The sequence below is a fragment of the Erythrolamprus reginae genome, chromosome Z (genome assembly GCF_031021105.1).
Source record: "Erythrolamprus reginae isolate rEryReg1 chromosome Z, rEryReg1.hap1, whole genome shotgun sequence".
Taxonomy (NCBI): Eukaryota; Metazoa; Chordata; class Lepidosauria; order Squamata; family Dipsadidae; genus Erythrolamprus; species Erythrolamprus reginae.
The window spans coordinates 110,067,593-110,081,658 of record NC_091963.1 but is presented as its reverse complement, the minus strand read 5'-3'; the positions used below and the strand labels follow the sequence as shown (position 1 = coordinate 110,081,658).

General features: G+C 38.0%; 2 protein-coding genes across 5 annotated transcripts in view; one reads left to right on the top strand and one right to left on the bottom strand.

Annotated features, from left to right (window-relative positions):
• ATP6V0A1 (ATPase H+ transporting V0 subunit a1) overlaps window positions 1–14,066 on the top strand; it is a 512,121-nt gene that overhangs the window by 31,279 nt on the left and 466,776 nt on the right. The window lies entirely within an intron of this gene.
• KCNH4 (potassium voltage-gated channel subfamily H member 4) overlaps window positions 1–14,066 on the bottom strand; it is a 79,920-nt gene that overhangs the window by 53,852 nt on the left and 12,002 nt on the right. For all 4 annotated transcript variants that reach the window (XM_070727633.1, XM_070727634.1, XM_070727636.1 and 1 more), the window contains exons 2-4: window positions 5,796–6,029; window positions 1,463–1,594; window positions 478–605 (exon numbers count right to left, since the gene is read on the bottom strand). In XM_070727633.1, the coding sequence (XP_070583734.1) occupies window positions 478–605; window positions 1,463–1,594; window positions 5,796–6,029 (494 nt within the window). The remainder of the gene's footprint in view (window positions 1–477; window positions 606–1,462; window positions 1,595–5,795; window positions 6,030–14,066) is intronic.

Genomic DNA, 14,066 nt, shown 5'->3' with positions numbered 1-14,066 from the left:
AAGTTCCCTTTAATACTGAGAAGGATTGCTTCCTTTCACAAGGAATTGCTTTAGCTGTACAGGTTGCAGCTAAAACGTGAGCTTTAGCAGAGGTTAAAGCACTTCTTCAAAGTGAGACTTACTACTGTTAACCACACAACAGACCTTGTGGTTACCCCAATTTAAATCTCCCAATTCATATCTCTTTGGGGATTGAGTTCTGCTCAGAGATCATATGGGAATCGCCCTACATTAAAAGCTGTTAAGCCTTTAAAGAGAATTGCTCTCCTCATCAAAATATCCTCTGCGTCAGATGACCTATAGTGCTAACATATAACAGAGATTGCATCTCATTTTAGCATTGAGCAGTTCTAAAGAGATGAGCCACAAAGACCACAAAGAAAGATGATTTTTGGATGAAAAAAACTTGGACTCAAGGAAGCTTTAACCTCTCCCTTGCCCAGAAATAAGGGATAAAAAAATAGGTGATAACTTTACACTGTTTATCTTCATCTCTGTCCCTTCCTTCTTGTTGAACTGCCTGGTGAGATGGTGCAAAGCAGTTCGCCCTTGTTTCCTTGTCACCCACAAGTGGGAGCTCCTTGCTTTCTTGCATTCAGGCTTTTCTGGAAAAGAAAACAACAACAGTAAGACCAGAATCATGGAACCAATAATCAAAGTTTGCATATGGCTGCATTCCTTGAACATAGCCATTCTAACTTGCTTCCTTTTCAGCCAGAGCTACCATTGTCCCTTGGTGCTGATTTCAGAGTTTTATCTATCTTCCTGTCTTGTATCTCCTGGCCAACACTTCCTATCACTGAGAATTTCTATCAAGCAATTTGAGAAGGAACATTAATTTCATGTATTACATACATAGTACATATGAGCTAATTATCGTGTTTTTCCTAGTGGAACTCTAAATGCAAAAATAAGATAAATGTGATAACTATATGTATGTCTATTGGATCCAATGTACTATTGAAAATAGGTATCTTCCTTGAAACTATTTTGATTAATGCATGCTTGTTGTTAAGGACCTGTATGCTGATTGCTGATGGGTTTACTTCGTCTTCTGATATAAGGGCTTTTTTGATTTTATCTAATCAAACATTTCCTTGGCTGGCATATTCTAATGAAGTTTCGGTTAACCCCTCCCCCCCCCTGTTAACTTAGCCTTCCAAATAGTTCTTCTGATTAGCCAATCAAAAATATATTTTGAATCTAGAATTTCCACTATTGCTTTCACTGGTGAGCTCAGAACATTTAATAATTCCAGTCTTCAATAATATTTTTAGAAATGTGTATTTTAACAAAGCATTTAACAGCAGTTTATGCCTTTTCCTTTAGCTGCAAAATAACAGGGAAATCAAATTAAAGGTTTGCAAAGTTTACATGAACTGAAAACAGACTGATTATTTCATTGTATATTATTTCAATCCCCTCTGTTTGAGATTGTTGTTTTGCCTCCAAACATCCTTACCTTCCTTCTTTTCATTGAGATGATTCTTTCCACGATTCTTGGTAATATCTTTGAAGGAGAAGAGGAAAAGGACCACTTCGCTTTTCTCGTTCTTGATAGGGACAATGTCCAGCAGGCACCAAAAGGCTGTTCCTAAAACAAAAAAGGAAAGAAAGAAACCCTGATCTCATGCAATCAACTGTCTTCAGGGGTCTTTGTCCAGTCCACCAGCTTTGACAGGGTGGGCCTGCTCCAGGTCCCCTCTGATCAATAGTATCATCTTTCATTGTTGAGGAAGCATGCCTTCTCTTTTATGGTGCATGGAGTATAGGACAGGAATTCACCCTCAAACATAACAACAATTATAACAATAAATCATTTTCTTTTAAGGCCTTTATTAGGACAATAGGCATGTCTTTTTTTTAACATCTATAAGTATAAAATTTTTATTAATGATTTTTTAAAAAAGAAGGTTAAAACATACATGAGAAGATCTGGTGGCAGAGGTATATAGTGGTAAATGGATGAGTTATTTACAATTGTTGGAAAGATTTAAAATAGATGAAAGAATTCATAGACCTGAACACTGTAAGACTGAATTTGAAATAGAATATTGTAAATATGATGAATATCTAATTGATAAAATTTGAAATTTGAAACAGAAGAATCAGTGAAATAATATGTAATTATTATTTATTGGATTTTTATGCCGTCTCTCTCCGCAGACTAAAGTGGGGTATAATTTTTGGTTATAATATACAAATGGAACAATAGGAAAGGGATTGAAATGTAAACTGTGCTGTAAATCTTAAAAGAGGGCTTACATAAAATGATGTACTATGTGACCAGGAAAATTGTCTAGAATGCATAAAGGCACTTCACATTTATATTGGAAATGTGTTGGAAAAGAAGAGACATTTTTCAGGTTTGGTAGACATGTAAAAAAGCCAGAAAATTTTGGATTCAAAGGATTTATACAATTGAAACCAGAGGGTTTTTTTGATAGAAAAATTGTAAACTGGAAAAAAAAATATTTTATGCACAAAGATAGAAAGATTCAACATTATGCCCAATGGAAAATTTGATTAATAAAGATGACGGAACCTGTTGGTTAAATTGACTTCTTTGAACAGAGAAAAGATAATACTATACAGTATCTATGTTTATTGCTAACTGGAAATGTTTTATTGCTATTGCTATTGCTATTGCTATTGCTATTGCTATTGTTATTGTTATTGTTATTGTTATTGTTATTGTTATTGTGATTGTGATTGTGATTGTCATTGTGATTGTCATTGTTAATTAGATTTGTATGCCGCTTCTCTCCATAGACTCGGGGAGGCTCACAGCAATAATAAAAACAATGTACAATAACAAATCTAATATTTAAAAATATCTATGAACCTCTTATTTAAAAACAAGACATACCCACAAACATACCATACATAAATTATATAGGCCTGGGGAAGATGTCTCAATTTAACTTATTGCATAAAATTTATTGCTAACACTTTGAATAAATCAGAAAAGAACAAATGATTTATGATTTATGACATTGATGAGTAGTCAGAATATTGAAATCTGAAATATTCCTGCTGGGAATTTTATTAACCATATAATAACTATAGCTAGAATTGTATCTGCACAAAATTGGAAAAGCGAAGAGATCCCTACAAAGGAGAATGTAATCAGAAAAATATTAGAATGTGCAGAAAGGAATAGACTAACACTGGCAATTAAAGAGAAAGAACAAACTGAATATTATGTTAATGGGAGTCATTTTATTGATGGTTAAAGAATAAATATAAAAATTAGGAATAAAAGTAGAAGAGTGAAATATAGAAAGTGTATTTATAGAGTTAATATAATTGATAGAATTAAATAAATTAAGAAGATTGCTAATAGATATTTAATGTATGAGTATTGAGCTAAGAATAGATTAAATAATGAATATAGCTGTAAATTCTAATTGTTATTGGATTAAACATTTGTACTCAGACAATACACTGTTTAATGAAAAATGGATTGTTTGTAAAAAAAAGTTTTTTAAAAAGATAATTAGTCAGAATTAATTATAAAAAAGATATAAGTGTTGTCGAAAGAGAATAAATTTATAATTATACTAACAACTTCTGAAAATTGGAAACTATTTTTCTTTTTACTATGTTTCTTTTAATTTTTTCCTTTGCTGAATTTTTAGCTTTCATTTTTATGTCTTCATTTTTCCCCTTCTCTTACTTTATATTATTCTCTCTGTGTGTGTGAGTGAGAGAGAGAGAGAGAGAGAGAGGTGGGGAGGGAGAAAGGTTGAGGTGTCTGGAAACTTGTAACTACTTAGAAATCTAGTGAGAATCAATCCTTTAGCTGCAGCAAAAGGTCTTTTTTGTAGACATTTGATGACCTCATAAAATATAGATTACCAAAGAATGGTTGCCAATAAAACTGAATCTCTTTCTGCCTTGCCAGATGTTTTTGGACTGTAATTTGTTTCAAACCTAGCCAAGACTTTACTGACAATGGATTATGGAAACTGTAGTTAAAACATCTGGAGGGGGCATCCTGCTGATCCTTGAATATATTCTTCAACTCCAAATATAGTACAGAGGTGAAATAATCATTGCTTTTGGCACCAGGATGGATTAAGAACAGCCACACTGAGAATTCATTTCAGAGGTTTGCAAAGCCCAAGCTGCTTAGTGGCTTTGTCATTTAAGAAGCCACGAAAACCATCATCCCAAATTGCCTCTAAAAATATGGGTATCTTGGGTTCACATTGGAACACTGTTTTGGCATTCCACTGGTAATACTTTGCTTCCTACACTCGTGGGAAAACCAATTAATTGTGCATCCTGCATTGCGCTATTATACCCCAGGACACTGTGTATTCGTCAATTTAAATAATCCACTTACAGAACATCTCTCAAATTCTGTCATCTAAAAGGATTTAGGTGCTACAGCATCCTCCCAATACCAGTAGAGAGTAGCTCCATCACTAGGGATTTGTCTTCTGACTTGCATTCCCAGACTCACACATGGAAGCTCTCATCAGGATTAGTTAGGAGTTGCCCTTTAAAGGGATTTTCCAGAGGTGGTTATGGTTATGGAACTCTTGAAGGCAAAATTACTTCTTCAGGCTTATGATCAAATGCAGCCTTAGTGGGAAGGGGAGGGAATTAAATTCTAAAATCCACCCTCCCCAAAAAAGAAAGACAAAAAGGGTTTGGAAACCTTACCTCCACCTCAAATTTTGGCAGTCTCTGTTCTGCTTTGGATGCCCTGTAGTTTTCTCGACAAGCCATCTTTTATGGCAAGCCTTCTTTAAATTGCTCTGCCCTTCAATGTTTCCAAATCATTTCCCTATCCATCCTTCTTTCCATTCTAAAGTTCTACAAATATGTTGTTGTTGTTGTTGTTGTTGATGATGATTATTATTATTATTTTATTATTTTATTTTATTTTTATAAAATAAAATAAAAGCAGATTTGTATGCCGTCCCTCTCCGGAGACTCGGGGCGGCTAACAGCGACAATAAAACTGTACAATAGTAATCTGATATTAGAAATGATTAAAAATCCATTAATATAAAAACCAAACATACATACATACATACATACATATTATTATTACTATCACTACTACTATTATTATCACCAAAAACAGTAATGCACAACAAACAAGATTTATATGCTGGATTTCGTATCACAATATCACAAGTCGAAAACTTTCTAAGTGTTAGGACTGTGTGATGTATTTTTGTATGATGCACACAGATCCAAGTATGGTGGCCTTTGCTACTGAAAGATCATGATTTTGTCGATGTTGTTGTTGTTGTTATTGTTATTATTATTGTTATTATTGTTATTATTGTTATTGTTATTGTTATTGTTATTGTTGTTGTTATTATTATTATTATTATTATTATTATTATTATTATTAATCACACAGCTAGCCAGATGTTCAGACTGGGTTTGTTGTTGTTGTTGTTGTTGTTGTTGTTGTTATATCTATATTTCTGACAATTTACCATCAAAAGCAGTATATGGACTGTCAGGCAGACTTACAGACTAAAAACTTTCCCTTTAAAATATGAACTCTAATATTTTGAGGATCCTGACTTAGGTAACCACTATTTCCGCTGTTGCAAAATTCATACAAAACAATGTACCGGGCTCTTATTTTACATATAAATAAGGAATTCTGCGCCTCTGCATTCATGGCAAAGGTGTAGGATTTATCAGATAAATCTTTGACCTGATGTTCTCAAGATCCATCCTGAAACCTACTGTTGTCATATCCTCTGGAGCCACATTCTGAAAGACAGGAGCGCCACCCAAAAGAGCTTCCCAAAACTCACCGCCCTTCTTATAGAAGCAGACTTCTGTTTGGTATTCCTGCTTTCCTTCCAGCACTTTTTCAATGCGTTGCAGAACTGTTTCATTGGTCTCACTGCCATAGAGGAAGCGGCAGCTGCAGTTTTTCTGCATGACTTCTGTTCGGGCAAAGCCAGTGAGGTCACAGAATCCATCTGAGCAATACACAATGGGGAAGCCACGATGTACTTGCGCGTTGGCCAGAAGGAAGTTGCTATCTGTGGAAGATATAGAAGAAAGAACTTGCCCTGAATTAATACCAGTATGTCAACTTGCAAATAGTTGAAAGATCAAGTGTTAGTAGGGATTTCAGTCCTAGATTGTTTCATGGAATGCTTTCTTCCAATAGGAACACCATTTCCCAATGCCACTGAAAGCTGTTGGCTAGATAAAGACTGCACATTTCATCATCAATATGTCATTTCTAATATTATTGTTTAAAAATCTAAAAAAAATTGTGTGATGAGAGCAGATGAAAGACATATAGGGATGCCATAAGCAACTGGACCAAATGTCTTCCGGCACTCCTTCCAGAGCTGGTGTTCTCCAGATGCAGTCAAATTTCTTAATCCCTAACCTATATTTCTGGAGGTCACAATATTGGAAAAGGCTATCTTAGGAACTGCCTCCAACCAGGTATTTCTTTAAAGTATGCAAAGAAGAAAAATATACCTGAGCACAAATCAGTGACCTTTGCCAAAGGTTTTCATGGGAAAGAGACAAAGAAATCAAGAGGGTGGCCACTAAAGCTCTATCCTTTTTCAAGAAATAAGCATCAGATATACAAAAAAGTAGGGGGCAAGGCTTCAGTTATGTTGGACAGCATCATGACTTTTTGTCCTCCTGCAGGCGACCTTGATTTTTTAAAATTGTGCCCTCCCTTGACAAACATATAATTAAAAAGCCCGTTTCTTTTCCAACACACCAAGTCAGGTTCTCATCCCACTTTTGTCCTTCTGAAAAGATGCAATGCTTAGTTTCCTCCCTGGATAATACAATGAGGACATAGTCCAAATAATATTTGCCAAGTATTGAAATTTGCTGCAATTCTGTATCAGAAACCTACATGAATGATGTGACATCTCCCCACATTTCATTAGACAAAGTTTTTCAACTGTGTTCTGCATTTTTAAGGTCAAAATAAAGGATAACGTCTCTGTTGCTATTTCTTTCTTTCTCACGGAATTAGAATTCAGGCCTGTTTTTGTTGTGTCACTTGCTTAGTGGCACTCCCAGCCTAGAGAATCTCCTCTGTGCTTGCTGGTCTCTAGAGGGCTTTTGAAAGACGACTAAATCTCTTTTGTTTACATTGGACATTTTGTCTCTCTGCTACTTGATGATGTTAAAGCTCTGCACTAATACACAGAACATTTCCAATGCCAGCCATAAGCTGTTGTATGAAAAATGGCATTATAACCAGTGATGGACAGCTGATATTTCCTAAAAGTCCTATCCATCACACTTGGAAAGAGCTTTGTGGAAATTAACAAGGTTGCTGTCCCATGACGTTTACAATTTTAGTCTGTAGGAGTCGTTGTGTAGAAATTAGCTCTGACAAAGTACTTCAGAATGTATAAAGATTACATGTCTTTTAAGAAAAAAACTCTCTTGGCATATAGAGATGTGGTCGTGTCTACCACGTTTTATGTTATTTTGCCTGTCAAACTAGAGTCCATCAGTTCAGGGATTCTGATTTTGACAGCCTTACTTAACAAAGAAAGGAAACCATGGGGAAAGATCATTGGGAATTTGGGAGTTTGGGGGTGTGATGTCACCAGAAAAGAGACAACAATGCAATTTTTTCTCCAAGGAAAAGCTTTAACTTATTGCAAAGGCCACTGGTCTTGATAGAAACTGGTGTTATTGCTCTTGTAAGTTTCAGCTTGCATGCTATAATATGCTTTGATGGTTTAACAGACATGTTTCTCTACCAAAGTGAAACAAGGCAGCAGGCTTTAAATATTATTAATGGCAGTCCAGTGGCATGGAGATAGATAATAAAATATGGAATCTATCTATAACTATGACAGTTTCCTCCTTCTGGGGAAATAGCAATTTTAGAAAGGATCATCATTCTTTGGAATGCTCATAATGGACTATTTCTTATTTTCAGGGTGACTTCCTATCCTCACCCCGGAAATGTGCTTACACATACACACAGAGAGAAAAAGAGAGAGAGCTCCAAGGGTATATCCTCCCAGGCTTACCCTGATATAAGTGTCTTTGAATGTCATGGCTAACTGTAAAGTTTGCTTTTGAAAAATTTAGGGATTGCTAGGATCAGATACTGTACACTTGTCCCTTTTGGCCATAAGAAGAGATGCACCAAGACTTGATCCCTGTCAGGCACTTGAGGAAAAATTGGGATAATGAATGAATTGGTTTGCATGTGGATATATGGATGTGTGTTCAAAGTCAAGGGGAAGATTTGTGCACAAAGCTTTCCTATCTTTCCTTTCTCCTTTCCCTCTCCCATGCTACTTTCAAACAGACATGCTGAGATGCAGGCTGAACATTCAAGCAAACCCTTGAAAGTCAGCCTATATAGTTACTTATTTAGGGAAATGTGTTGTTTTAGCAGATTTGTATTATTCAAAAAATACTACGCAGTCAAAGTGAATTACAATACAAAGAAAGAGTCATATTCAGGAAGGACTAAAATAAAAAAAAGGCACATTGGCAACAGTTATCTTTTATAAATACACTGCTCAAAAAATAAAGGGAACACTTAAACAACACGATATAACTCCAAGTAAATCAAACTTCTGCAAAATCAAACTGTCCACTTAGGAAGCAACACTGATTGACAATCAGTGGAATCATGGTGTAGTGGTGTTAAATTGTGTTAGGCTCTGGAATTTATGGTGTTATTGTGAGGGCATTCCTAAGATGAAACTGTGTAATTTTTTTAAAATTTCAAACATTAGTAAGCCAGCCTGTTACATTTTTGGCCCTCCTTGCTCATTTTACTGAATTATGTGTAAAACTCTTTTGCACTATGCAGTTGCTTCTAAGTTTGCCAAATTCAAAATATCCAGAAAGCTGAGAAGTGGGAATGGAAAGCTGATGACTTTCTCAATATTTCCACCCAGTATGGCCAGCAGTATGGTTGGTGAAATAAAGTTTTCAACACAGAAATCACTGCAAAAAAAGTATTTTTAATAATACTGTGTAAGTATTTAGTATCTAGTAATAAACCATAGCCCCAAATTCAGGGGCACATTACATTACTAAAATCTTGTAGATTGACAAAGAGGAAGTTTAGAGAAGCCAAGAATAGACATGTTTCACTCTAATACTTGACAATGCTAAAATAGAAAGATTTGCTCTATCACCATTATACTAGAATTAAAGTAGGACCAGAATTTAGCCCTGCGTTCTGTCTTCTATGCTAGTCTCATAATTGGTGCAAGGAACATTCATAAGAAGGCCAGGGTGTATTCCACTCACATTTTTCGGCCTTTGCACTCCCCTCCCCATACAATGGATTGGAGATATATTTGAAATGATGGGCAGAACTGTCCGATTGAGTAGAGGATAAATCAGCACCTAAAAACCAATAACTTATTGGAGCCAAACCAGCATGGCTTTACTGAGAGCAAATCATGTCAGACTAATCTCATTGATTTCTTTGACTATGTCACAAAGGTGTTGGATGAAAGTGGTGCCATGGATATTGCCTATCTGGACTTCAGCAAAGCCTTTGATATGGTTCCACATAAAGAGCTGATAGATAAGTTAGTGAAGACTGGACTTAATCCCTGGATAGTTCAGTGGATTTGCAGCTGGCTGAAGCGTAGATATCAGAAGGTTGTTGTTAATGCTGAGTATTCTGAGCAGGGCCTGGTTACAAGCAGTGTGCCACAAGGATCTGTTCTGGGTCCTATTCTTTTTAATATGTTTGTGAGTGACATAGGGGAAGGTTTGGTAGGGAAGGTTTGTCGATGACTCTAAAGTGTGCCAATAGGGTTGATATTCCTGGAGGCATCTGTAATATGGCAAATGATTTAGCTTTACTAGATAAGTTGTCAAAACAATGGAAACTGCAGTTTAATGTTTCCAAATGTAAAATAATGCACTTGAGCAAAAGGAATCCTCAATCTGAGTATTGTATTGGCAGTTGTGTGCTGGCAAAAACTTCAGAAGAGAAGGACTTAGGGGTGAACAGTGCAGTCAGGCAGTAGGAAAATCAAGTAGAATGCTTGGCTGCATAGCTAGAGGTATAACAAACAGGAAGAGGGAGATTGTGATACCGCTGTATAGAGTGCCAGCGAGACCACATTTGGAATACTGTGTTCAGTTCGGGAGAACTCACCTACAAAAAGATATTGATAAAATTGAACGGGTCCAAAGACGGGCTACAAAAATGGTGAAAGGTCTTAAGCATAAAATTTATAGGATAGAATAGATAGAATAGAATAGAATTTTATTGACCAAGTGTGATTGGACACACAAGGAATTTGTCTTGGTGCATATGTTCTCAACATACATAAAAGAAAAAGATACATTTGTCAAGAATCATGTGGTACAACACTTAATGATTGTCATAGGGGTCAAATAAGCAATGAAGAAACAATCAATATTAATAAAAAATCTTAGGATACAAGCAACAAGTTATAGTCATACAGTCCTAAGTGGGAGGAAAAGGATGATAGGAATGATGAGAAAAACTAGTAGAATAGAAGTGCAGATTTAGTAAAAATTCTGATAGTGTTGAGGGAATTATTTGTTTAGTAGAGTCATGGCGTTCGGGGGAAAAACTGTTCTTGTATCTAGTTGTCTTGGTGTGCAGTGCTCTGTAGCAACGTTTTGAGGGCAGGAGTTGAAACAGTTTGTGTCCAGGATGCGAGGGGTCAGTAAATATTTTCCCTGCCCTCTTTTTGACTCGTGCAGTATATAGGTCCTCAATGGAAGGCAGGTTGGCAGCAATTGTTTTTTCTGCAGTTATCAGGAAAGACTTAATGAACTCAATCTGTATAGTCTTGAGGAAAGAAGGGAAAGGGGGGGGATATCATCGAAACATTTAAATATGTTAAAGGGTTAAATAAGATTCAGGAGGGAAGTGTTTTTAATAGGAAAGTGAACACAAGAACAAGAGGGCACAATCTGAGGTTAGTTGGGGGAAAGATTAGAAGTAACATGAGAAAATATTATTTTACTGAAAAAGTAGTAGATGCTTAGAACAAACTTCCAGCAGACGTGGTTGGTAAATCCACAGTAACTGAATTTAAACATGCCTGGGATAAACATATGTCCATCCTAAAATAAAATGTAGGGAATAGTATAAGGGCATAAGGACTAGATGGACCATGAGGTCTTTTTCTGCCATCAATCTCCTATGTTTATATGTTTCTAACTCAGATTTCTGATTTTTCTTCTCTATTGAGCAGAAAGGATTCCGTCCTCATTCTATGCTAACCAATGTTGGAGTTTTACTCGAGGTCACTTCAGGTCAGGGGTTGGATTAACTTGGGAGGGGCAAAGTGTATCTGTGTGTCTGTCAAAACATAGTTTGCATCTGTAGCTAAGTCTAGTATTTGGCTTCCAGACTGCAGGATTAGGGGAATGCTTAAATGGTTGTGTATTAAAATATGCACTCTCCATGGTCCTGAACATCATGCTTCCATTCGCTCGCTCTTTTGCTCTCTCTCCACACTGAAAGGCAAGCTTCCCGTGTAAGTACAAGAACTGCAGCCCATAAGCTTTGCATTCAGGAGAACCGTAATGAACTTTCAGGCTGAATAACTAATCACTGGAGTTCTCCCAGCAGTTTAGAAATATTATTTGAGAACAATCAAAAATTATTTTACCATAACGAATCTGTTCAAGTTCTAATTCTTTGTTCAGTTTGCATTTTCAACTGTAATAATGAAGTACTAAAGCAAACTGTATTCAGCTTCCTCTGAGAGGTGAGATTTCACTGCCAGTCCTTAAAAACAATAACTTTCACATGCTAAAATAATGTTTTATGCTTTAGATTTGTAGATTTTTTCTATGTAGTTAAGGTGCATTTTTTTCATTTATATTAATAATTTTGTAACAAATGAAAGCACAGAAAACTTCTTAGACTTCATCTATTGGGGAATACTGAATGGAAGAATGAGGATGAAAGACAGGATGGATGAATTTGTAGGATTTATAATTTATAGGGGAAATATCTTCATTTTATTTATTTATTTATTTTTATTTATTTATTGTTAGAGTTGGAAGGGACCATGCGGGTCCAATCCCCTGCCTAAGCAGGAACCCTATAGCATCCCAACCAAATGGCAGTCCAGTTTTCTCTTAAAAATGTCCAGAGTATTGGAGTTTACAACGTCCGCTGGTAGGTTGTTCCACTGGTTGATCGTTCTGACCGTCAGGAAGTTCTTCCTTATTTCCAGGTTGAATCTCTCCTTGGTCAGCTTCCATGTAGAGTAGAATTTCTGAATCTTAGTGACTTTAAGATGTGTCGACCTCAGTTCCCAGAATTCACCAAATATTCTTTCCTGGCTGAGGAATGGTACTTGATTTTTGGCTGATCTGAAATAATAGCATCACCTCATTCTCCACTAGTTATACCTCATGGGAGTATTTTGAGTAACACATTTAAAAAGGATGTAGACTGTCAGGCTGAAGACAGAATGTTTGGAGGTTTTGGCCATCCACATTATGCTATGTTTCTTGATATGGGAACTTGGGGGATGGGTTGGCTGCATGTCATGACACATTTCTTTTAGGTTATCAAGGTCAGCTGGGTGGTAATACCATGGTAACTTTAGATTTGGGTTTCTTCAGGTGTGCTAACATGGCCCTGTTAATAAATTGGAACTTTGAAGAAGGGGAAGCCTTGGACTCTGATTTGTTTCTCGGATGTTATTTGAAACGCTGACATTAACCTCAATCTTCTCTAAATGCTGATTCAGCTACCCTGGTCGTGGGACGCTTTCCAGGGTCCTGAACCCATCACCATCCCCTCACCCATCACCGGGAGGTGTAGAACTCAGGAAAATTGAGAGGGAGGAGCAGGACAAACTGGAAGAAGAAGCTGCAAAGCACACTGAAATCCTACACCCTCAACTCTCTGAAAGTGCAACTGCCCAGAAACCTGAAGGAGGGAAAGCCCAGCTGGCCTTGGAAGTCCTCCCTCTGCTAGAATAGGCCTTGCAAGAGATGATTGGTGGGGTGAGTTCTCCCCCCAGCCAAATGGAGGGGCCTTCCATGGGTACAGAACTGTCCTCAGTCGCATGATGCAGGAGATCAGAAGCAACCTATGCTGGATGCCCTGAAGATGAGAGAACTCTGCAGCCAGTCCTTGATGGACCTCCCTGGCTAGTTTGAATGTCTGAATGTAAGTGGGAGAAGTCCCCTGTAGAGACCTGAAGTCACTAATTGGAGCCTGGCCTGGCCTAAGTACTCTTTCAAAAGGGAAGGCCTTGGGGGGGGGAGCTTTATGTGGGGATGCGGCATTTTCCCACATTGTAGCAAGTAGGGCCCCAGGGGACCCATCCATGTGGTCAATGCTGATGTGGCCCATTGGTCTCCACCCAGGGAGGCTAGCCAAACCAGCTAGAGAGACCACTGAATGGGACCACTGAGTGGATGGGGGGGATGATTGGTTGCAACCCCACCACCAAGCCTCAGCCCCACATCGTCATGGCACCCCCCCCCCCCACTTGAGTGGGCTTTCCTCCCTGGAATGGAGTGGGCCCAATAGCAGTGGATGCCAGGGATCCCCCAACGGCCCAAGATGGGGTCTAGAGTGTCACAACTGCCCCCCCCAGGATACCATATCCAATCATACTGCCCCTACCACAAGTGCCAGAATCCTTCTCCCTGTTTGGAATCACACCAGGCAGAGGCCCACAACAGTAGCTGGTGCCAACCTGAACTGTGCTGCTGAGGGCTTGTCCATCTCCAGGGCCCTAAAGAAGGCAAGTGAAGTCACCGGAACTGGGATATTTGGGCTTGCAAGTCCGAATCTCCTCCCCCCCCCCTCTGTGGACGCTGAGGTGTCACTGATGGAGGGATCTACTCAAAGATAGGATGAGGAAGGCAGAGGTGAAGATGTCCCAATGTGAGTGAAGCAGTCTGCCCCTGGTGCCAGTGATGGGGAAGAAGGGAGAAGTGGATGCTATGATAGACATGGGCTGTTTGAGATGTCTTATCAGCAAGTTAGTAGTGGAGAGACTGGGGATTTTCACTCAGCCCCTCGCCAACACCATCCGCTTCCAACAAGTAGGCAGATCGCTGACTGGGGGAACCCCTGCCATGCT